General features: G+C 46.1%; 1 protein-coding gene across 4 annotated transcripts in view; it reads right to left on the bottom strand.

Moving 5' to 3' along the window:
• Nucleotides 1-24,148, bottom strand: part of PKD1L1 (polycystin 1 like 1, transient receptor potential channel interacting) — a 108,892-nt gene that overhangs the window by 7,486 nt on the left and 77,258 nt on the right. For 2 of the 4 annotated variants that reach the window (XR_012498938.1, XM_074341072.1), the window contains exon 54: nt 19,096-19,205. Coding sequence is in view for 3 of the 4 variants with exons in the window: in XM_074341072.1 (XP_074197173.1) it covers nt 19,096-19,205 (110 nt within the window). In the remaining variant the exon portion in view is untranslated. Of the gene's footprint in view, nt 1-5,755; nt 7,135-11,954; nt 12,280-19,095; nt 19,206-24,148 lie in introns of those variants that run through there. The other 2 variants (XM_074341073.1, XM_074341074.1) reach the window with 2 other exon arrangements.

Genomic DNA, 24,148 nt, shown 5'->3' with positions numbered 1-24,148 from the left:
TGGGCTGAAGCACGTCATTCGGCCCCGTCGTTCTGTTTGAGATTCCGATTGGAGGGGTGGGACATCCATTTGGGCGTGAGCCGCCCCTCATGCAGGCACCCGCTTCTACCCAACGGCAGAGAAGGGGGCTGGGTCTGCGACTATTTCCGTAGTGTAATTACTGAGTCAAAAGAAACGTCCGTTTTCATTTTGCCCAAGCTTTTCTTGGGGGACGGACGTCCTTTTCGAGTTTGCTGCAGAAGGAGGTTCACCTCCCAAAAGTAGGAGGTGATTCGTATTTCAAACTTTTCAGGTAAAATCATTGTAAAGAATGACCCTAGGCAGAGCTGGGTGTTCTACTGAATTTCAATTTCGTTTTTAAAATGAAATATTTTGAGGTCACTTTCTTGGAATGCTCTAGGGCATTATAAGTATACGACCAACTTCATGGGGGAGACCTCCGCTCGGATGCACAGGTGTATCAGATGAAAGACAAAGCAGAGAAACTGTAGGAGTCCTGGGTTGAGCCTCCCAAACTTTGTAACGTCCCAAAGAGCCACAGCAGGCCAGGGAAGAGCAGGCCATCAGAGACACAGAGTGACAACTGGAAGGAGGTACGTATAGGACCCTTGGGAAGCTGGCAATGAGAAAAGGCTCACCCTCCCGTGCAGACCAACACTCTCTAGGTCACAGAAAGCCCCCCTCTCCTGCACATGACAGCGAATGCTGGAAGGCGACACGTGGCTGGTGGGCCGGGCTAAACACCTGGACTCTTCTGCTTAAACGCCACCAGCATGACTAGGGGGTGTACACAGAGGACCAGCAGGAAAAGCAGGTGTTTGCTGCCCCAGGAGCCTGCGTGGCAGGCAGGTGCAGCAGGGAGAACTGTGGGTGCTGGTGGCAAAGGACGCCCTGCACACGCTTTGTCCCTGGAGGAGAGGCCGTCGCCAGCCACTGGGTCAGCAGCCCACCGCTCCCTGCAGTGTCCATTTTCCATCCACACACGATGGAAGAAGCAAAGCGAGGGAACTGACTGGAACCACGAGGGCTCTGCTTCGTTTCTTTCCTCAGGAAGGTTTGATGTTTATTTGTCAACTTTTCATTTAAAGCTATGGACTAATCATGAGAATGACATACCCATTCACCACACCCTCATATTTTACTACTTTCCTCTCCCTCTCCCTCATATATATTTTGACCATTTAAAACAGTGGCAGACACAATAACCTTCCACGAGTAAATGCCTCACCAAAGATATGCTCCTATGTAGTCACAAAGCCATTATCATGCCTAAGAAACTTAATATTGATTCAAATGTTTTCCTTTGTCCATTAAATGTCTTTTATAGAATTTTTTAAACCAAGATGCAGTTAAGGATCTCACATTGCATTTGATTGTCATTGCTCTTTAATCTCCTTTAATCGAACAGCCTCCCCTACACTTTTGTTCCTGATGATTTTGTTTTTCGGTACTCAAACCATCAGCCAATAACGAGGTCAAGTCATTTGTGGAAAATCAACTATGTACCAGGAGTTTTGTAAATATCAGCATAATTTTAATGGTGTATTTAAAAATTTACTTTCCGATTGCCTCCCCCCAACAAGAACCCACCAGGCCAGGAGTCATGCCCACGATCAGACCCTGAGCTCAGCCTCCTAGGACTTACCAGAGAGCATATACCCTGAAGACCTGCTCGTTGGGAGAGTGATTTCACCAGACTTCCACGAGCGGTATATTAGTACCTGATGCTCAGTGCGGTTACAAGATTTGCCCAACTTGCTCAGACCCGGCCAAGGGGGCATTTAATCAGGACCTCAGATTCCAAGTCTAAGTCTGCTCAGCACGGATGCAGCCCAGGCCTCAGAACCTCAATTTCCTCACGCACAGATTAAGGGGAAGCGGTATCATCTTGAAAACACATCCCAGCCGTGGATGTGCTGAAAGCCTAAGCACTCAGGAGCTTGAGTAGGTGCGGGTCCTCACAGCAGCACCGCTCAGTGCAAAGAGCACATGAGAATCCCAGACCAGCAAAAGCCAGAGGAGCTAATCACCACTAACGCACCCTTACAAGACATGCTAAAGGGACTTCTTTAAGCTGACAGGAAAGAGCATCAATCATAAACAAGGAAACATATGAAAGAATAAATCTCACTGGAAAGGTAAATAGTAAAGGTAGAGATTAATCACTTGTAAAACTTGTATGAAGGTTAAAAGGCAAAAGTTATAAAAATAAGTATAATTGCAATAATTGCGACATCAAAAACATAAAATGTGGGGGGGAGGGAAATGTTGAACTTTAGAATTGGATAGAACTTAAGTTGCTGTCAAGTTAATACAGACTCTTTGGATATAGACTGTTATATGTGAACTCATGATAACCACAAAACAAAAACCAATAGTAAATACACAAAATATAAAAAGGAAGGAATTCAAGCATACCACTAAAGAAAGTCACCAAACCACAAAAGAAGAGGGCAAGGAAAGAAAGGAACAGAGAAGAACTACAAAACCAGCCAGCAAATAATTAACAAAATGGCAATAGGTATATACCGATCAATAATTACTTTAAATGTAAATGGATTAATTCTCCAATCAAAAGACATAGAGTGGCTGATCAATTAAAAAAAGAAAAGCAAAACCCATCTATGAGCTGCCTACAAGAGACTTACTTTAGATGTAATAGACACACATAGACTGAAAGCGAAAGGATGGAAAAAGATACTCCATGCAAATGGAAATCAAAAGGAAGTTTGAGTAGCTATATTTACATCAGAAAAATTAGATTTTAAAACAATGACTGTAATAAGGGACAGAAATGGGTGTTACATAATGATATAGGAGTCAATCCAACAAGAGGATGTAAAATTTGTAAACATTTATGCACCCAACATAGGAGCACCTAAATATATAAAACAAATATTAACAGAACTAAAGAAACAAATAGAAAGTAATACAATAATAGTAGGGGATTTTTAATACCCCACTTACATCAATGGATAGATCATCCAGACAGGAAATCAATAAGGAACCATCAGCCTTAAATGACATGTTAGACCAGACAGATTCAATAGACATTTACGGAACATTCCATCCAGAAGCAACAGAACACACATTCTTCTCAAGTGCACATGGAACATTTTCCAGGATAGATCATATGTTAGGTTGCAAAACAGGTCTTAGTAAACTTAAGAAATCATATCAACCAACTTTTCAACCATAATGGCATAAAACCAAAAATTAATTACAAGAAGAAAGCTAGAAAAGCTACAAACATGGGAAGAATAAACACCATGCTACTAGATAATGGGTCAAAGAACTCAAAAGAGAAATTTAAAAGTACCTTAAGACAAATGAAAATGGAAATACAACATACCAAAATTTGTGGGATGCAGCAAAAGCCGTTCCAAGAGGGAAGTTCACAGAGATAAATGCCTACCTTCAGAAAGGAGAAAAATCCCAAATAAACAATCTAACTCTATGCCTCAAGGAACTGAAAAAAGAAGAACAAACTCCAATGTTAGTAGAGGGAGGAAATAACAAAAGTTAGAGAAGAAAAAAATGAAATACAGACTTAAAAGACAATAGAGCAGATCAAAGAAACTAAAAGCTGGTTCTTTGCAAAGATAAACAAAATTGACAACCCTCTAGCTAGACTCAACAAGAAAAAAGACAGAAGACTCAAATAAATAAAATCAGAAATGAAAGAGATGTTACAACTGATGTCACAGAAATACAAAGGATCATGAGATGACTATGAATAATTACAAGCCAACAAACGGGGAAACCTAGAATAAATGGGTAAATTCCTAGAAACACACAACCTACCAAAAATCATGATGAAACAGAAAATCTTAACAGACCAATTACTAGGATTGAATCAGTGATCAAAAACCTCCCAATAAACAAAAGGTCAGGACCAGATGGCTTCACTGGTGAATTCTACCAAGTATTCAATTAAAAAATGGGAATGTATTAACAGACATTTTTTCCAAAGAAGACATCTGGTGCGTGAAAAGATGCTCAACATCACGAATCATCAGGAAAATGCAAATCAAACCACAATGAGATATCACCTCACACCTGTTAGATGACTCATCAACGAGACAGGACATAACAAATCGTGAGGAGATGGGAATGGTTGTGCACTGCTGGTGGGGATGTAAACTGATGCAGCCACTATGAAAACAGTATGGAGGTTCCTCGAAAAATTAAAAATAGAGCTACCATATGACCCAAGCAATTCCATTTTGGGGTATTTATCTGAAGAAAATGAAAATACTAACTGGAAAAGATATCTGCACCCCCATGTTCATTGTGGCATTATTTACAGTAGCCAAGAGGTAGAAACGACCTAAGTGTCCGTGGATGAATGGATGAAGAAATGTGGTGTGTATATATATATATACACATAATAGATTATACAGCCGTAAAAAAGAATGAACTTTTACCATTTGTGACAACACAGATGGACCTCGAGAGCATTACACTAACTGAAAGAAGTCAGACAGAGAAAGAAAAATACCACATGATCTCTCTTATACGTGGAATCAAAAACAAACAAAAACCCAAACTCGGATACAGACAACAGATTGCTGGCTGCCAGAGGAAGGGGGTGGGTTGGGGAGAAATGAGTGAAGGGGGTATAAATGTACTTACAAGTTTTAGAAAGAGAGTGACTGAAATAAGGATTGGTTAAATTCTGTTGACAATTAAAAAAAAAAAAAAAGACTCCTAGTCTCCAAGTCTGGTCCCACCCCCTGCCGTCTGTGGCCATGGAAAAGGCCTTGAACCTGTCACAGGTACCTGAGGCCTCACATCGGACACTAGGTAACAATATCTGTCTACCTAATGGACCTGAAGGAGACCCAGACGGTGCTGGTTGGTGGTGGGAGTCTCCCGGACCAACAAGGAGACGAAGGGCAGAGCAGGCAAGAGGCACATGAGGCAGTCACGAACCAGTCAGCGCTCTCTGCTTAATAAAGCTCGCTACTTCCCATGTCCTTCCAGAAAATGAAGGGTAACATCCTGCTTCCTGTTCCGCACTGAGAACCCCAGGCAGGTAGGAACGTGTCAGCGTTTGTTCCTTCCTGGGTGACCGCTAACGTCTAGGGGCAGAGTGTCTGAGAACACAGAGCAAACAGAAGGAAAACAGCCGTGACAGACCGGGGGCCTGACGCCATAGATTATCCACACTGTGCCCGTCAGCAGCTTCAGTTTTTGCACCAGGTGGTCGCTTGGTAAATGCTTCACAGAAACAGCACTTGGCACAGTTTAGGGATGACCAGGTGAAAAGTTAAAACAGAACTGAAACCTACTTTAACTCTTGTGAATTGATCACGCTGTGTGTGTCTTCCAAATTTCAGACAAACTAAAACAGATTTTTTTTAAAAGCAAAAATGTTCTTAGTTGCTAAGGATTTATGTCTGGATCAAAACCATTCTGATTTCATAAACTGCAAATTATTTTAGATTTCAGGAAAACACGTTTCAGTTTGATGGTGAGCAAATGGAAAATTCCATCTTGTGCCTAAGGCTGCAGTAAATATTCTAGAGCTAAAATGATCGTGCTTCCTCTTGAGAACGGAGGTGAATGATCTGTGTGCAAGCGAAACCTACAGCAGGTCTCCGAGTGGTCAAACAGGAAGCTCAGCAATGTCCCCCAGGCGGGCTGGAGAGCTGCCTGGGTGTTGCGAGCGCCTAGAAGGGCAGTCACTACATTGTAGTCTCTTCCTGAAAGCCAAGGGGACATTAACCACTTGGCAGGGTCCTATGTCCCTGTGTGGTACTCGTGACACGAGTGGGGAACAAAGTCCTGGCACACAGGTTCAGACAGAGTGAGCAACACAGTTTTATTTGGGAGCCAATGTCCCTCCAGAGGCCAATGCTCTGGTCAGCACAGAAGGTTGTACAGAATAGGACAGAATTTAATAACGAACCAAGTCCCAGAGTCAGTCGGGGTGGAGAAGGTCCCTGGTCCAGGAGAGATGACCGGGCCCACGATGGGTCCGAGACAAGCTGGTCTTGCAGCACTTCAGAGAGTCCCGATATTGTGGCTTGCCCCTCGCAGAGGACTCTGTCGGACAGTGTCTCACCCAGAGCCTCGCACAGGGGCTTAGCCAGAGGCCCAGTCAGACCACTCACAGCATTGCTCTTGACGTCTGCGTTTATCTTCGTTTCCTTGGACTTGTTTACTTCTTAGGTGATAAGCAGAAGTGGTTTCCCAGGAGTTGTTTACCTCTGAGGTGATAACCAGAAGTTGTTTGGTGAATGTGTTTCTCACTCAGTTTTGTTACGCTCAGTTTCACATAAAAACGTAAACAGCTTCCTTTCACTTCACTCTGATCAGTCTCACACACGTGTGGCCATAGTCCTCGTTTTGCAAACCTCAATCCAACATATATAATACATGTTATATGCTCTATGCGCTGGGCAGGAACCTATTAGGACGCCATCGTAAAAATCGTACAGAACAGGATGGGCTGAAGCAAGATGGCAGCAGATGGGGGAGACGCAGCGTGACAGTTCTAGGGGTCACCTGAAGGGGCTGCTTCACTAACTGAATGACACATGGAGAAGGCGGGCTGACGGGACGGGGGTGTCTGGGGAGAATCCGGTTTCTGGCTTGAGCTGCTGGGTGGATGGTTGTGCCGTCCACTGTGAGAGGAAACTTTGGGTAAATGACCTTTCAAAGCCTTAGTTTCTTCTTCCACAAAGTGGAGAAAACATCATGTACTTGACAGATGTTGTGAAACGGGGAAGTTTCATGAAACATGCAAAGTGCCTGGGCCGGAGAACGTGTTCAGGAAGTGTTCCCTCGGCCCACAGCACGTCCTCCCGTTCCCGCCCCAGCTCACAGCACCCGTTTGCTGGGACGAAGCCTTCTCTGTCCAGGCGGGCTCTCTGCCCTGCACCTGTCAGAGCATTTCGTCTTCCAAGGTGGACCTCGCTGGGTCTTGGCGCTCCTGGAGGCAAGTCACCCCCAGAGCGGCTCTTGGAACGTGGTCATTTCCTGGCAGGGGGCATCGTATTTTCATATATTTTTAAGAAATTGATCAGGTTTCTTTGCTCCCTGCTGTTTCCCCTCTCTTGCACCTTCCCTCACGCCAACAGCTGCATCTCTGTTGCCTCTGAGAAAGAATGTGAGTTGGAAGGCAGGCTACAAACAAGCAAAAATAATGACAGAAGTCCTGAGTCTCACCGCACTGATTTCCCAAAGCAAATCATTCAGAGAATTACAAAGATAAGAGAAAAATAAACACACTCACTCCCCTACGCACACACACTCACACACATTCATACCCCCACACACTCACACCCTCACACACACCCCACACACTTACTGTGTTTTCCCAAAAATGAGACCTAGCCGAACAATCAGCTCTGATGGTCTTTTGGAGCAAAAATTAATATAAGACCCAGTCTTACTTTACTATAAGACTGGAAATAATATAATATAATTAATATAATATAATATAATATAATATAATATAATATAATATAATATAATATAATATAATATAATATAATATAATATAATATAATATAATATAATATAATATAATATAATATAATATAATATAATAAATATAATATAATACAATACTGGGTCTTATATTAATTTTTGCTCCAAAAGATGCATTACAGCTGACTGTCCGGCTAGGTCTTATTTTCGGGGAACCAGGGTGTACCCCACATACTCACACCTATGCACACACACTCACACTCATGCACAGCCTCACACATGTACTCACAGCTGTCTCTTCTGTCTGTAACCCACAGGCACAGACAGTAAACTCCCCCTTTTCCTTCATAGTCTTCCCCAAAAGTTGCATACAGCAAGCGTGCACGTGTGCGTGTGTGTGTATGCATGTGTGTGTGCGTGGGCCTCTGTGCCTGTATATGTGTGTGTGCATCTGTGCGTGTGCATGTGAGAGAGCGAGCGGGGACTCCTGAGGGGCCGGCCCCGTCCTGCACCCAGGCACCACCTTTGGAGGCGGCAGGGCCTTGCACAGTGGTGTGCAGACGACTGGCCGACAGTGAGGGACTCCCGCCTGGGTCAGAGGTTAGGCGGTGGCCGGAGGGGACACCCACTGCTGGACTGTGCCCTGCAGTGCAGGTGGGCTGGGAGGGCAGTGCTGGGGAGGCAGGAGAACACATCACACTGTGACACTGCACGTGTGAGTGCCACCAGAGCTTGGGGGTGGCCTGGGCCTGGCATGCCCATCGGGGTGACCGAGACCCACACACGGAGTGGACGTGCACGATGAACTCAGACCTCAGTTCCAAGTTGTACGGGAGGCTGATTCGTAATGATGTGTTTTATAAGGACAAATTCAGTAGAGAACATAGTCAGCAAATAGTTTCCCCTTGATTTCTGAGAACAGACGTGTAGACGGCGGGGCCTGTGTGAAAGCTGTCCCTTGCTTCTGAGACGATGGCAGGAGAACTGGAGTTTGTTCACACTCTGCTCCACGGGTGCTCACAGCTGACCACCGTACAACCTGCCTCCCACCATCTGCTTACTTACGGCCCTTCCACGAACCCCACAACCCAGCTGGGTCGCATCCATCACAGCTTAATTACTCTGATGAAAATGAAGCAATGATTAGATTTTCCAGGGAGCTTCATTACAATAAGGAAAAATCAAATTTGCCAAGGAAAGGAGGAAACGCTGGATAAAGAATATGACCCGTGATTGAATTTCAGGTCCCTGAATGCTCCAGTGTGATGCAATCCTGACACGTGGATCAAGTAACGAGGGGATGAAGGCCTGTCCTCCCACAGAAACCCTCTCCTGCATGGAGACAGCCTGTGTGGACGGTCATTTGGCTCCGAGTGACATGTGACCTGCTCACTCCACGGGCAGAATCTGGTCCTTGCAGAGTGCCAACGGTTCCACGGACGCCGCTGAGAACCCACAGCACACCCCGGGCCATGACGCTGTAACACCCCCACTCAACCCTGAGAAACCCACTGAGGAAGGTAAGACTGTCTCCATTTTGCCTCGGAGATAAAAAGGCTTCAAGAGGCTGGAAAAATACCACATTTAGGAAGTGCCAGAGCTGGGGCTTGAGTCCTGCCCTCGTTTCTGCGACAGTCACGATTACTTCTAGAAGATGCCTCCACGGGGGCAGAGGACCAGGAGCCCTGCTGGGTCCAGCTCGCCCGTTCACCGGGCTTTGTGCACTGGCTGTTTCCTTGGCACGCTCCCCAGCTGTAGCCAATACGACGCAGAAGTGCTCTGTGTTCTGTGCAGGGACTCAAATAGCCAATTCATACACGGCCAACGGACTTAACAATGAAGCACCAGTTTTAACACACCCATCAAGAAGCAAGCTTTTCTTTTAAAAGACAGACTCCGTGCCAGCGAGGTTGCAATGAAATGATACCCTAATACACTGATGAGAGAACTAACTGCCTTAACCTTTTTAACAAGTGATTGGGCAATTATTATGGGCTCAATTGTGTCCCCCTAAAACTCACACGTTCAAGCCCTAATCCCAGTCCCTCAGAACGTGACCTTATTGGGAAATACGGCTTTTGCAGATGTAGTCAAGTCACGATAAGGCCGTGCTGAGCAGGATGGGCCCCAAAGCAGTATGACTGTCCCTATACAAAGGCGGACTTGGGCAGACAGGGAGGGGGACTATGTGAGGGGATGTGGGGACATGACAGCGACACCCCCAGGACAGAGGCCTGGGGCACAGCCTGCCCTCTCAGCCCCTGGAGGAACCAACCCTGCCGACACGCTGCTTCCCGTCTCCAGACCTGTGAGACCATCACGTTCTATGTGGCACGTGGCCATGGCAGCCCTGGCAAACTGACACAGCGATGTGTACTGAGAATCTTAAAATCGACAAGGCCATTTGGACAGAACGTCTTGCCTCTGGTTGTCTCCTAAGAAATAAGGCCTACTGCCACAGCTTTACACACGAGTACGTTTAGCTGGTCTTTCCCTCAGCACGCCACTGCAAGAGACCCTGACTTACTTCTGGAAGTCCCCTGGAGGAGGGAGCCGATACCGAGAAAGCTCGGTCAGTTTCCCTGTCCTTGCCTGGCCTCCTTCAGTGAAGTCAGCTGCCACTGCCTTCTCTTGGACACCACTATGCCCGGGCACTGCCCGGCCCGCAGCCCTAGACCTCTGATTCTGTCCATAGGCAGAGCCGGAGCAGAGCCTCTCTCCTCAGGCCCAGACCCGGGTCTACGGGGAGGCCAGGCGGGGCCTGGGCAGGTGCTGAGAGATGTCATGTGACTGCGCCACTGGCAGGACACGCCTCACAGCCCAGGCTTTGTGCCTGGACCTCCAGCCACCTGATTCTGAGCCGTGTGGCCAGACCTGTCCCCATCTCCGTGCTGACCACGGCGTGGCCACCAGCCTTGTTTCCTGCCACGGTGCAGATCCCCGCCTGACTGAGCACGTGTCCCCATCTCACAGCCGAGGACAGCTCCCTGGCCTGCCCATGTCCTCGAGGCACAAGGTACTCCCATGACCAGCCTATTAGCACGTCTCCCAGGGGGCAGACTCCGGGCACAGGCGCCTTCCTTCTGCTCGGAACTTGCTGGATGTCCTCTGTCACAGAGGCAGGACAACCGCAGGGTCCCCTCCGGTACTCCCCGGTGACCCCGGTGCTTTGGGCACTTACGCAGGGTGAAAGGAATTCCGACTTTCAACAGTGTCTCATTGTGTGGCCTGTTTGCGCTACCACACAGGGGGGCTGGAGAAGCCCTGTTGACCTCTGACCTTTGCCCTGCTAACTGAAACAAGGTGAGTATTCCTAGGGCCGCCCTGCCTGGCCGAGGGAGCACCAGAAAGGAACTCTGAGCCCATTTATGTCCTATTTCCCCTGAAGGTGATGAATGGCCGCCCGCCTTGGAGCCAGGCCCCTCCCGGCCCTTCTTTGTTCCCTGCTCTGGTTTTAAGAGCAGAGAAGGGCCTGAGAGCCTAACTGTACCAGCAGAAGGGCGGGGATCAGGTTTCCAGCTCAGCAGCCTCCTCTCCCAGATGGAAGCCTGTGTCCACAGGAGCTAGCTCACTGTCGGACTCGGTCGGTGGGGAGCCGTCGGGCACAAATGCAGACAGCGCAGTGGGCCTTTTCCTGCCTTCGCGTAGCACTTCCCTGGAGGTTTTCTGTTGTGTTTTTAACAGAAGTGTCTCTGATTTCCTCACTGCCAGGCCCGTCGATGATATTTTCCCCAGGCTCTTGGTCTGGGAATGTTTTAAGTTGAGAGACGTTTCCACTACAAAACTATGCTTTTACGCTTGGAAGCATTAATGTTGCAACTGTGAGAACAAAATTTCCTGTTTGGAAGGAAACGTGAGGTTGTGCTGTGGGTCCGAGGCAGACTGATGCCATTTAGAACAGGGAACACTGCCGTCTTTATGTCAGTTTTCACTAAGCAATCAAACACCGAGACCATGGAAGCCCCTGTGCTTCCCTCCCTGTCCTTAAGCTGGTGCTTCGCTTTCCCAGGACGATATATTATGACTGCAGACAAATGTACCCATAAACGGTATGGGGAAGTATCGCGTTTTCAGGTAAATACATCATTCTGCATCAAGCTTTTCTCACTCAACATTTTCTTTTTCCGATTTCATAATATTGACAGATGTAGCATAATTCATTGACTTTAACTAGGGGATGGCAATTCATTTCATGTATATTATACATTGATCATGAGGATGAAGCATATTTAGGTGGCTTCTGTCAAAAACGAAAGGATAACACTTGCCAGCTAACCACTTAGGCTGCCCCAGTGTCAGGGTTGCTGGAAGAAGACATGAGATTCCTGGGTCAGAGATAAAAGGCTTTTTATTTACAGCCAAAGCAGCAGCCAGAGGGCCAGCACATTTGTGCTGGTTCCCGAGCCCTAGTGCCCACAGGGTGCATGGAGGCCAGACGACATGCAGTAGGTCATTACAGGACAGGACCCCATGATTTAGAGTGGGCAGTGGGCAGGCTGCCTCTTTGTCCTGGAGTGAGACACTGCCTCATCCTTAGAGGGTCGTCCCTGCAAATCAACCCTGAAAAATGGTGACGGGCAGCCAGGACTTTGCAGCCTCAGCACCGCCAGCAAGGCAGGGCGACAGGGGCCCCAGGGGACGGGGTCTGCGAAAGGCGCGAAGGGCAGGCACACCGCCGTCCCTCTGCTACACAGCGTACGTGACAAGATTTGCTTCTCTCCGAATTGTTTTTCACAGCGATGGTGGGAATTTGCAATTCTCCAGTAACACGGAGGGATTTCCTCGCTTCTTCCTCTCCTGTGTTCTCAGACTCCTGCGTCTGTGCTAAGCTGAGGGGCACTGGGGGGTGTAGAAAGAGTGCAGGTTATTTTAATGTTTCCTTGACTACTGATGAGTTTGAACATCTTTTCACGTGTAGAATCGGCCGTTCCGTTTCCTCTTCTGTCCTTTGCCTGTTTTTATGAACCTCCTTTTCCAAATTGGTCTGCAGGTGTTTTTTGTACATCGGTACACAATTCTTTGTCAGTTATACGTATTAATGCAATCTCTTCTCATTTTGTAGCTTGTCTTCTTGCTTTGTCGATAGCTTTTTGTTTCAGAGAAAAAATTGTAAAGTCATAAATATGAAAGGAAATTAAGAAAAAAGTCCATTTACAATAGCACCAAAAAGGATAAAATACTTAGGAATAAGTTTAACTAAGAAAATGAAAGACCTTTACACAGATAACTATAAGATGTTGATGAAAGAAACTAAAGAATACACAAATAGGGGCTGGCCCGGTGGCTCAGACAGTTGGAGCTCTGTGCTCCTAACTCCAAAGGCTGCCGATTCGATTCCCACATGGGCCAGTGGGCTCTCAACCACAAGGTTGCCAGTTCAACTCCTCAAGTCCTGCAAGGGATGGTGGGTTCCACCCCCTGCAGCTAAGACTGAACACGGCACCTTGAGCTGAGCTGCCACTGAGCTCCCGGATGGCTCAGTTGGTTGGAGCACGTCCTCTCAACCACAAGGTTGCCAGTTCACCTCCCGCAAGGGATGGTGGGCCGCGCCCCCTGCAACTAGCAACTAGCAATGGCAACTGGACCTGGAGCTGAGCTGCGCCCTCCACAATTAAGACTGAAACGACAACAACTTGACTTGGAAAAAAGTCCTGGAAGTACACACTGTTCCCCAATAAAGTCCTGTTCCCCTTCCCCAATAAAAATCTTTTTAAAAAAATGCACAAATAAATAGAAAGATATCCCGGTTCTTCGACTGGAAGAATTAATGTTGTTAATATGTCCGTAGTGCCCAAAGTAACTTATAGGTATAATGCAATCCCTACTAAAATTCCAATGACATTTTTCATAGAAACAGAAAAAAAAATCCTAAAATTTGCATGGAACCATAAAACACCACAAATAGCCAAAGCAATCTGGAAAATTAAGAACAAAGCTGGAGGCATGCCACTTCCTGATTTCAAACTATATTACAAAGCTATAGTAATCAAAACAGTATGGTGCTGACACAAAGACAGGCGCATAGACCAATGGAACAGAATAGAGAGCCCAGAAATAAATTCATACCTATACTGTCAACTAATCTTTGACAAGGGTGCCAAGAACACACAGTGGGGAAAGAATAGTTTCTTCATCAAATGGTGTTGGGAAAACAGGACATCCACATGCATAGAAATGAAACTTATACCATTCACAAAAAATAACTTGAAATGGCTTAAAGACTTCAATGCAAGACCTGGAACCATAAAACTCCTAGAAGAAAACAGAAGATGCTCCTTGACACTGGTTTGGGAAATAATTTTTTAGATTTGGCACGAAAACCTAAGGCAACAAAAGAAAAGTGAGACAAGTGAGACGACATCAAACTAAAAAGCTCTGCACAGCAAAGGAAACCATCAACAAAATGAAAAGGCAACCTACTGAATGGGAGAAAATATTTGCAAACCACATTTCTGATAAGAGGTTAATATCTAAACTGTATAAGGAACTCATACAACTCAGTGGTAAAAAAAACCAAATAACCCAATTAAAAAATGGGCAGAGGAAATAAATAGACATTTTCTCAAAGAATACATATAAATAGGCAATAGGTACATGGCAAGGTGCTCAAAAGCACTAATCATCAGAGAAATGCAAATAAAAACCACAATGAGATACCACCTCACACCTGTCACAGTGGCCATCATCAATAAATCAACGAACAACAAGTGCTGGCGAGGATATGGAGAAAAGGGATCCCTTGTGCACTGTTTGTGGGATTGCAGATTGGTGCAGCCACTATGGAAATCAGTATGGAGGTTCCTCAAAAAATTATAACTACCACATGAGCCAGCAATCTCACTTCTGGGTATTTATCCAAAGAAATCCAAAACAGTAACTTGAAAAGATATATGCACCCCTATGTTCACTGCAGCGCTATTTACAACAGCCAAGATATGGAAGCAACCTGGGTGCCCATCAATAGACAATTGGATAAAGAAGATGTGGTACATATATACAGTGCAATATTATTATTCAGCCATAAAAAAGAACGAAATCTTATAATTTGCGACAACACAGATGGACCTAGAGGGGATTATGCTAAATTAGATAAGTCAGACAGAAGACAAATACCATATGATTTTGTTTATATGTGGATATGTATTTCTTGAATGTTTGATATAACTTTCTTGTGAAAACGGCTCTAGAGATTTTGAGTACCATTACTATGTTAAGGCCTAGCCGGACCATCAGCTCTAATGCATCTTTTGGAGCAAAAATTAATATAAGACCCGATCTTATTTTACTATAAGACCGGGTCTGATATGATATAATATGATATGATATGACATTTTATGACATAGTACCGGGTCTTATATTAATTTTTGCTCCAAAAGATGCATTAGAGCTGATGGTCCGGCTAGGTCTTATTTTTGGGGAAAACAGGATTTCTAATTCTACTTCTTTAATGTTTATAATTTAGTCTGCCTGTTTTTCTTAGTCAAATTGACTATATTTTCTAGAAAATGTCTAATTCATTTAAGTTTTCAAAAGTATTGGAATGAAATTCTTCATAGTATTATCTTACTAATTTTTAAATATTATTGTATCTGAATTTATATCGTTTTTTATTTGTGATTTTTCTTCTTATTTATATATCAATTCTGTTAGAGATTTGTCAACTTTTCTTTTCAAAACACCATCTTTTGATTTGGTTGAGTCACTCTACTATTTTTTCCCCTATTTTATTACCTTCTGTGCTTATCTTTTCCATTTCTGTCTACATTCTTTGTTTTTTTCTACTTATCTTTCTCTAGGTTCTTGAGTTTTCCATTAAAATTATTTATTTTAAAACTTTTCTGCTTTATTAATATAATAAATGTATTTAAAACGTAATTTTTCTTCTGAGTACTCCTTGAGATACATCATACAAGTTAGTTTGCATTGTGATTTTCACTGTAATTACGAGTTATTTCAGAGTTAAAGTTTTCAGTCATATGGTTGTCTTGAAACAAGCTTTTAATTTTTTGCTGTAACTAAATGGTGGCACTGTGATCAGAGAATGAGTTCTGAATAATATCTATTCTTTAAAAATCTGAGACTTCTTTTGTAGCATATTGCACATTGAATATTTGTGAAGGATTCACGTGATCTCAGAAATAATGTACAGTTTCTTTTTGCTGAGTACAGGGTTCCATAAAGAGCAATCAGATCAAGATGAGTAAGTTTATCAAAGTCTTCTCTGTTTTTACTGCTAGTTTGCATACGTGACTCTTCATTTTCAGTTGGACGTCATTATGCCATTGCAATTCTGTGCAGTTTGTTTCATATAATTCAACACTTATTTGTTAGGTACAAATAAATTCATTATTGATCATTCCTTTTATTTGTGTTCCTTTTAATACTTTTGTCTCAAATCCTATCTTGTTTTATATTTCTATTGCTTTCTTTCGGTTAACATTTGTATAGTTTTCTTATTGTTATTGCCACCATTTCTATGTGTTTTGTTTTAGGTATGCCTTTTATATACAGCACATAGCTGAATTTTGTTATTTAAAATTTCAATCTGATAGTTTCTGTCTATTAGTAGCAAGTTAAATTCATATTTCTTGTTGTAGGTGACATATTTGAACTATATTTGGACATATTTTACCAATCTAATCTTTTGTTTTTCTTCATCATTCTTTTTCTGCTTTTCTTTTTAAAACTTCCTTTGTGCCTGGTTTCTAAACACACACAAACAGTCTGCTGTTGTTATCTTTACTATCTACTGATGCCCCTCAACCTAGACCGGAGTTATGTTTGGACAAACCCATTGTAAGTCGAAAATACCATTAGGTCGAAAATGTGCTGAATGCACCCAATCTACCGGACACCATCGCCCAGCCTGGCTGACCTTGCACGTGCTCAGAACAGGCACAGAGGCAGTAGCCTCCAGGTGGGCTGACGCACCTCACACAAGGCCTACTTCCCACCTCCCAGGATCATAAGACAGTGTGGGACTGCACCCGCTAGCTCGGGAACAGCTTAGCAACGAAAAGTCGAAGCATGGTTTCTATTGAGTGTGTATCACTCTCACGTCATCATAAGGCCAAAGCAGCTTCAGTGCAAGCGCTGTAAAGGAGGCACTGTCGGTCACACAGCGTGTTTTCTTCCTGGGTGTCACCTGCCTTCCCTTCACAGCGCTCATCTCCCGTCCAGCTTGTGACCTGCCTTGAGTGCTGACATCCTTCTTCCTACAGCTCTCACTACGTTACTTATGGAGAGAGGCCAGGTAAAAAGAGAAATGGAAACACACAGACCTCACTCCTGTTTGCCGTAAAAAGTGCTTTTGGAACACTTTTTTGTATCATAGAATTTAACATTTCTATTGAGATACAATTGACATGTAACATAATACTAGCTTCAGGTGTACAACGCGATTTAATATATGTATATATTGCAAAATAAGCACCACAAAAACATCCGTCTCCTCACAGAATTGTGCGATGAGAACTTTCCTTGTGACGAGAACTTTTAAGGTCTGCTCACATGTGTGGTATTACCTGTAGTCTCCATGCTGAACACGACATACACACAACTGACGATTTCACAACTGAATTTCTTTCCTTTGACCCCTTTACACATTTCCCCACCCCCACTCCTACCTCTGGCAACCACCAATCTGCATATAAGAGGTTTTTGGGGTTTTTTTAGACTCCACATGTGAGATCGTATGGTATTTGTCTTTCCCTGTCTGACTTATTTCACTTAACAAATTGTTTTTATAAAAGCAAAAATGAAACACATACACTATTTTCTAGTTTTCTCACATGTGACTACCAATCAGATTCACAGAAAATGCCGTTTTCGTCATTGTCGGCCTGGCAGCTGATGATGCTGAGGTCCACCCTGTGACGAGGGACTGGCCCCCAGGTGCAAGGGACAGCGGCTGTCAGGGTGCCCTGTAGGACTGGATGGGAGGGACCCCAGTCCTGGATTAGCTGTGCCAAGGCAGTGCCCAGAGGGGCTCTGCAGCTGGAAGCTCAGCAGGAAAATTAATTTAAGTAGCTATTCCACAGGACGCAATGAAATGAAAGGCTCTTTTGAGGAAACAACACTGTTTCTCAGAGAAGTGGGAAAATGCCCACTTTCAGAGCGGGCTGGGGACAGAGCGGATTTCAGAGGGTCTGGGGCACCTGGCCCTGAGGGCAGGCCAGTCCCCTGTGAGCTGGCTCAGACACGAGGCGCTGTTAGGACCTCATGGCTTTCGGAAAAACCAAACATGTTGTATGTGCAGAATTTCAGTTAACAACCCCTCTTTGTACGAACGGCTTCTAACACACGCGTTTTCATCCTGCTTACTCTGCAGAGAAATTGTGCATTAGCTCACAGTTTTCCAGGGCTGACTCTGAGCCAGAAACTGGACACCAACAGCAACCAGCTCTTTCTACCCGACTAGGGAGGGAGGAGAGGTGTCCGTCCTCCTTTCACAAATGAGAAAACCGTGCTTCCTGGAAATCGGGAGCTGCTCAGTTGACCCAGAGCACAGAAAGGGCTCTGACCTGGGTCTCCGTCCCTTTGGCTCCCGAACAACGTTACCTGCCCCAAATGTACAGTCACTCAAGGCTCTAAAACTGCCAGCTCGCCCAGCGGGTCCCAAGCATTGCTAAAGCCACCGGGACCAGTCATGCAATTCTCAAGCTTGTGCTGGAAAGTTCCTGTAACACCTTCTGCAGGGGTTTGGTTCCCAATTAATTTTCTCAAACAGGACCTTCCTTCATGTCCACTTTCCTGGTAGCCATAGAAGCATACTATAGTCACATGGGCTGTGGCAGAGGGCTGGCCCCACCACTTACTCACTGGGTGACCTTGGGGAAGGTACTTGACCGCCCCGGCGCCTCAGCTTGCTCCTCTATGAAATGGGTGATGATGACATGTCTGCTCATGGAGCTGTGAGATTACATGAACTGCAGTCGTAGCCCTGGATGGTGAGCTTACCCTGCCACCCTCTGCTTCCTGTCGGGTGGGGAGTAACAGTGCCACCTAAGGGTCCTTGTGAGGCGGAGGCGAGAACTCACTGGGGGAGGCAGATGCGGGCCCCTCACGAGACATCCACCCCTGGGACCTGTGAGTATGTTTCCTGACACAAGAAGAGGCTGCAGAGGAACGCGGCTCACTCATCAGTAGACCCTAAGATGGGGAGAGGACCCTGGTCATCCAGTGAGCCCGATGGGTCACATGGGTCCTTGACTAGCCCCTGCTGGCTGTGATGGTGGAGGAAGGGCCCCGGGCTCCACAGTGCAGGCCTCAGGAGCTGGAAAAGGCGAACAGAGTCCCCTAGGGAGGAATGACCTCGGTGGTCACCTTGATTTTCGCCCAGTGACCCCTTTTCAGACTTGGCTTTCAGAGATCATTTCTGTTGTGTTAAGCTGCTTAGTTTGCACTAATGGTGGCGGCAGTAATAACACACCCACGTACTCAAGGAAAGGGCCATGCAGGGGCTGTTGTGGGAGGTCCCCACATTGCGCTGCCATCGTTTCATCACCACTGCAGCGGGCTTAGGCTCCGGGGTTGAGTGGTGCATCTCTCACCCCTCATTTTAAGGCCATGCAAATCCTACACGTACACCATGTCCTCATGCAAGCCACGCACAGCACAGAGAAGGGCCACAGGGAGACCTTAGTGCGTGCTTACCCCAGGGGACAGCCTGCCGTCCTGCTGCTCTGGGGTTCGTCCTGTGTCCCATCCGGCCGCCTCCTGGAGCTGTGCACTGGCTTCTCACCTTCGCTGCCAGAGCAGGTGCCCTGCAAAAACAGGCATGCTCAGTAAGGGAATGAATGAATCAGGAAGAGAAGTCTGTTCAACCAGCCTGTGGAATGAAACAACACATCACTCAGTGAGGACGTATCTCGTGGCGTCTTGCGACTTCACTGGGGGAAGGAGGGGCTCTCTGGTGACCGACAGACCTCCCGCCAATGACACACCCGGCAATATGGGCTCACGCAGGGCAGGGTCTCCTGCATCCAGATGCCATCTGACAGCTCAGGGATGTGGAAATGGGGCCACATCACCCCAATAGACCAGCCTACCCATGACGCATTTCACTCTTGGAGGAGACCTCTGCGTTCTCAAACACATCAACGCACACAGAGACTAACATATCCACGTCAGTCACGTCAATAGCACCCAGCGGTCGCAGGCTGTCAGCTGTCGGGCTCCGGGCTCCATGCTTTCTGTGCTTGTCACTGTCACGTAAGACTCTGCCTGGTAGGTTCCACTCGACTCCCATTTTGCCCATAAGATAATTAATTGCACTTCCAGGCAGTGGTGCAGCTGGCCCAGGGCTCTGTGTGACCAGGGACAACCCCAGAAGTCCTCCCCAGGTGGCCTGGCCCACGCCGCTCCCGACTGGCAGCCCAGACCCCGGGAAGCCAGAGCCACGGCCATGTGTCCGCCTGCCCTCATGCACCCCGTTTTATGCACTCTCACCAGGCATTCTGGAGCTATTTCGAATCCAAAACCATGTGCATGCACTTGTCTGAGCCCTCTAAATTCAATGATCTCCTTAGCAAATTCTGATCTGAGCGTGTCACTCTTTAAATGGATTCGAAACATCAGCCCAGCCAACTCCAAAGGTTTCGTTTGAATAAGCATTTTATATTGAATTAGTAACTCAGGAAAAAAAAGAGTTATTAATCTGGCAAGATTCAACTGTTAACTTTACAAAAGGAAGGTTTTATTTCAAAAAGCTTATTTAACCATCAAAATTCTGTCCTGGCCCATTTCATTGCATTTATTAGATTTATGTGATAACTTGCAGGAAAAGATATTCAGTGACTAGAATAGAAATTCCACCAAATAAGATTTGAGTCTTTCGATCCTCAGACAGATTTAGGAAACTAAATGAACCAACCAATCTAACTATATGTAGCTTTAGGGCACATGGCAAAGGAACCGCGGGAACAGGACAGAGGTGGAATCCCAGGCCTGCTGAACTCGGGCTTTTTGAGAAACAGGCTGATGACACAAAAGCCTCGATTGCCACCTTAGTTTCCCGTTACTTGTGTGACCCGGAACAATTAACACCTTCTTGGAGTGCTGGCTTTGCTCGTGCGTGAAGCTGGACGTTTGCTAAAATCGTGCACAGCCCCTCAGCACAGATCAGGCTGTCACGAGTCTTCTATACGACGGCTAAAGGGAAAAGGATCTTACACTGAAACAAATTCCAAATCAGCTGAAGGAAGAAGGAATCCGCAGAATGTGCCATCGGGAGGGGAAGGCTGCATGGGGCAGCCCCAGGCGTGGATGCTGGAGGCAGAAGCATGGTGTGCACACGTACACGTGGGTGTGAGACGGTGTGAAATCGAGGTTCCCCCTTGAGAGGCAAGACGGTCCCGTGGGTAGAGCCAACTGGGTCGAGTTGTCAGCTGGACTGCAGAGCCGGGGAGGGGTCGGGCGTCGGGCAGGCCTTCTGAGTCCCTCGGGCTTAGGCTTCTCCCTCTGATGGTTCTTCCCCCATAGTTCCTGCTGCTGTTCTCTCTAGAGCTCTGTTACTGACACAGACATGTTACTCTGATCCCAAATAATCCAGAATTTTTGAGCTTCCAAGAATGACGCTGCCTTGGCAGGATCCACCATCGCACAGGTGGGCCCTCCACCCCTCAGGGTCTTGGTGCAACAGAAGTGGGAGCAGGCGGCATGGGGCCCAGAAGGGGCTGGGTCACACGGGGTAGAAATCAGAGCAACTCAGTACGTCCTCCTCCAAGAGCTCAGGTGCCCTCTTGCTCTGGAACTTTCCCCCGTGAGAGGTACTTGGGGAAAAGGATGAGCCATGGAGCTGGAGGAAGGCGGTGTTGGGGGGCACCTCTTCTGCTGCAGTTTCTGATTGGGGTCACTCTCTTGGCTGCTAGAAAAATCGTTCAAGTTTTAATTAATTTTTAAGTCAGTACCATTTCCGTTTATGTTAATTTTGCATGTTATAAGAACCTTATTTTAAAATTGAATTTTTTTTACTTTGAGATAACTGTAGGTTCACATGAAATTGTTACAAATTAGAGAAAGAGACCCCAGGTCCCCTTTGGCCAGCTTTCCTCAGTGGTAACATCCTGTACGACCACAGGGCAACGTCTCCGGCAGGATGCTGACATTGACACAGTTAAGATTCAGAACATTCCATCCCAGAGACCCCTCTGCCCCGTCTCCTGTCTCCTCCGCTAATGGGTTCTCTTCTTTGTAATGCTGTCATTTCAAAAATGTTATATAAACACAATCACATGGTTTGTAAGTGACCTTCTGAGCTGGGCTTTTTGCACTCAGCATGAGTCTCTGCAGACGCAGCAAGGTTGTCGCCTGCACCCACAGCTGGCAAATCCTGTTGCCGTTAGCACACCACGTGCGATGGTGCCACCAGCTACACGTTCAACCCATATGAAACAGTGGGCAGGGCTCCAGTTCAGGGGTGCTGCCAGCGACACTCCTCTGGGTTTTCTGTGGACATAAGTCCACATTTCTCTGGGATAAATGATGAAGGGGTCGTTTCTGGGTCATAAGTTGTCATGTTTCACTGTAAGAAATCCAAACCACCTCCCGAGTGGCTCCGCCATCCGTCCCCACCAGCCATGTGTGAGTGATGGTCTCTGAGCCCCGCCACTGCTTTTGGCATCACTCTCTTATTTTAGCTGTTCTCGCAGGTATGTGGTGACATCTCACTGTGCTGACTGCACTGCCCTAGTGGCTGGTGACGTTCTCATCCTTTCATGCATTTATTCGCCATCTGCACATTCTCTTCAGTGAAATGTCCATCCATTTTTTGGGTCCACTTTCTAACTGCAGAATTTGTGTTTTTATTGTTGCATTCTGAGAGTTCTTTATATATTCTAGATACTAGTCCTGTGTTGAACTTGTGGTTTGCAAGTATGTCCCTCTTGACACAGCCATTTGCAAAGCAAAAGTTCCTAATTTTGGTGAGGTCCAATATATCAGTTTTTTCTCTTATGGATCATGCTTATTTTCTCCTTCGGCTTTTCTTTTTTCAAAGGTGTTTTAGTTTTAGATTCTACATTTAATTCCACGACCCATTTTGAGTTAGTTTTTGTAGAAGTGAGGTGTAGGTTTAAGGTCTCTTTTGTTTGGCTGGTTGTTCTGGCTCCTGGGTGCCCAGCTGCCCCAGCATCATTGTTGACAAGGCTGTTCTTCCTCCACTGATCTGCTTTTGCACTTTTGTCAGAAACGGTTGGGCCTACCTGTGTGGGTCTGTTTCTGGACCTGGTTCTGTCCCCCGATCTCTGTGTGTGTCCCCAGCCACTACTGAGGACTGTCACCATATGCATAGCACCCTGCACTCTGACTCAGCATCTCTGAGATTTAGATTTCGTCTCCCAGAGATTCTGAGGAAAAGCACTGAGCCTCTGCAGGGCTCTCTGTGTTGCTAAGGTCTCTCAGAGGTCAGCTCACATTCCTGAACGTTGATGACCAACTTTCCTAGCTCCCTGCCCAACAACAGGGCCAGCAAGATGGTTGAAAAAAAAAAAAAAACAAAGACAGTAAATTCTGAAAGCACAGACCGTGAGGAGAAGCCTGGGCAGGCTCAGAACTCTGGAAAATGATTCAGGCCAACGACAGAGAAAGCTTTCCTAATGTCTGGACTTGTTTGATGCCCAAGGTTAGTGTTTCAGTGCTATTTAACCAGTTCCGTTATATTATACAAACCTGTAGTTCCGAGATGTCAGGGAGAAGGTCAGCCTGGAATAGGGTCCCCCGCCCCAAAGACTTCCACACCTTCACTTTTGCATTTACTCGAATTGTGAAGATCCCATCAAACAAATGCCCACACTGGGCAGGGAGTGGTGGCATTGTTGGGTGTGGCACGCCCATGGGTGCCAGCTGTAATTTGGGCCCTTTCTCTTCCACCCCAGAACGACCTAGCGGGATGCCAGTAGGGACCCCTGAAGCAGCTCTCCCCCTCCCTGGGCCCCACTTTGAACTGCCTGATTGCCATGCCCCTTGACGTCATGCTGCGTGAACGCAGCTACGAGGGGTAATACCAGCACGTGACCGCTACATCAGAATTTACGCAAGACAGACACTCGCTTCCAAGCCACTAGGAAAATGGATTCAATCAACTAATCTCTACAATCTTTTACTGTCTCTATGGGGTTCTGACATGATCCTGTCCCTTAGGTACCTGGGGCGGCGGCAACGGGAGCTCCTGACCTCGGAGGCCTCCAACGTCATCGTGTCCTATCTCTGAGGATGGCACTGCCGTTTAATATAGCAAAAAATAGTTCATTTTTGGTTGTGACCGTATCTTTTTCAGAGTCAAAGAATTCAGACGACCCATTTGTTCTATGATTTTATGAGAATCAACAACTATTAACACACAGATATCATTCCCATGCCCGCCTTCCTGAATGCAGCTCTCCCAGAGTGAAAATAGAAAGTCTGAAACTTTTTGAGTGTTTTGATTTTTGTCAGATTAGTGGAATTAAATTTTGCAAAAAGTTGCAATTAATGTAAAAACTATCTAACCCTGTGTTCAAATACCGACAGTTGTTTAGATATGATTGTCATGGCTGTGTCCCCCAAGAGTTGCTCCAGTGCTAAGTCCCAGACCTGGGATGTGACCTGCATTTGCTGGCGACCAAAATAAGATGAGGTCGTGAGGCGGGCCTTGAGCCACTGTGACTGTGTCCTATAAAAAGGGGACATCTAGACATGGAGCCATGCACGCAGGGACACGCCATGTGTA

This window comes from Rhinolophus sinicus, linkage group LG09 (genome assembly GCF_036562045.2).
Source record: "Rhinolophus sinicus isolate RSC01 linkage group LG09, ASM3656204v1, whole genome shotgun sequence".
Taxonomy (NCBI): domain Eukaryota; kingdom Metazoa; phylum Chordata; class Mammalia; order Chiroptera; family Rhinolophidae; genus Rhinolophus; species Rhinolophus sinicus.
The sequence above is the reverse complement of the archived record's forward strand: the minus strand, read 5'-3'. Positions and strand labels throughout refer to the sequence as shown.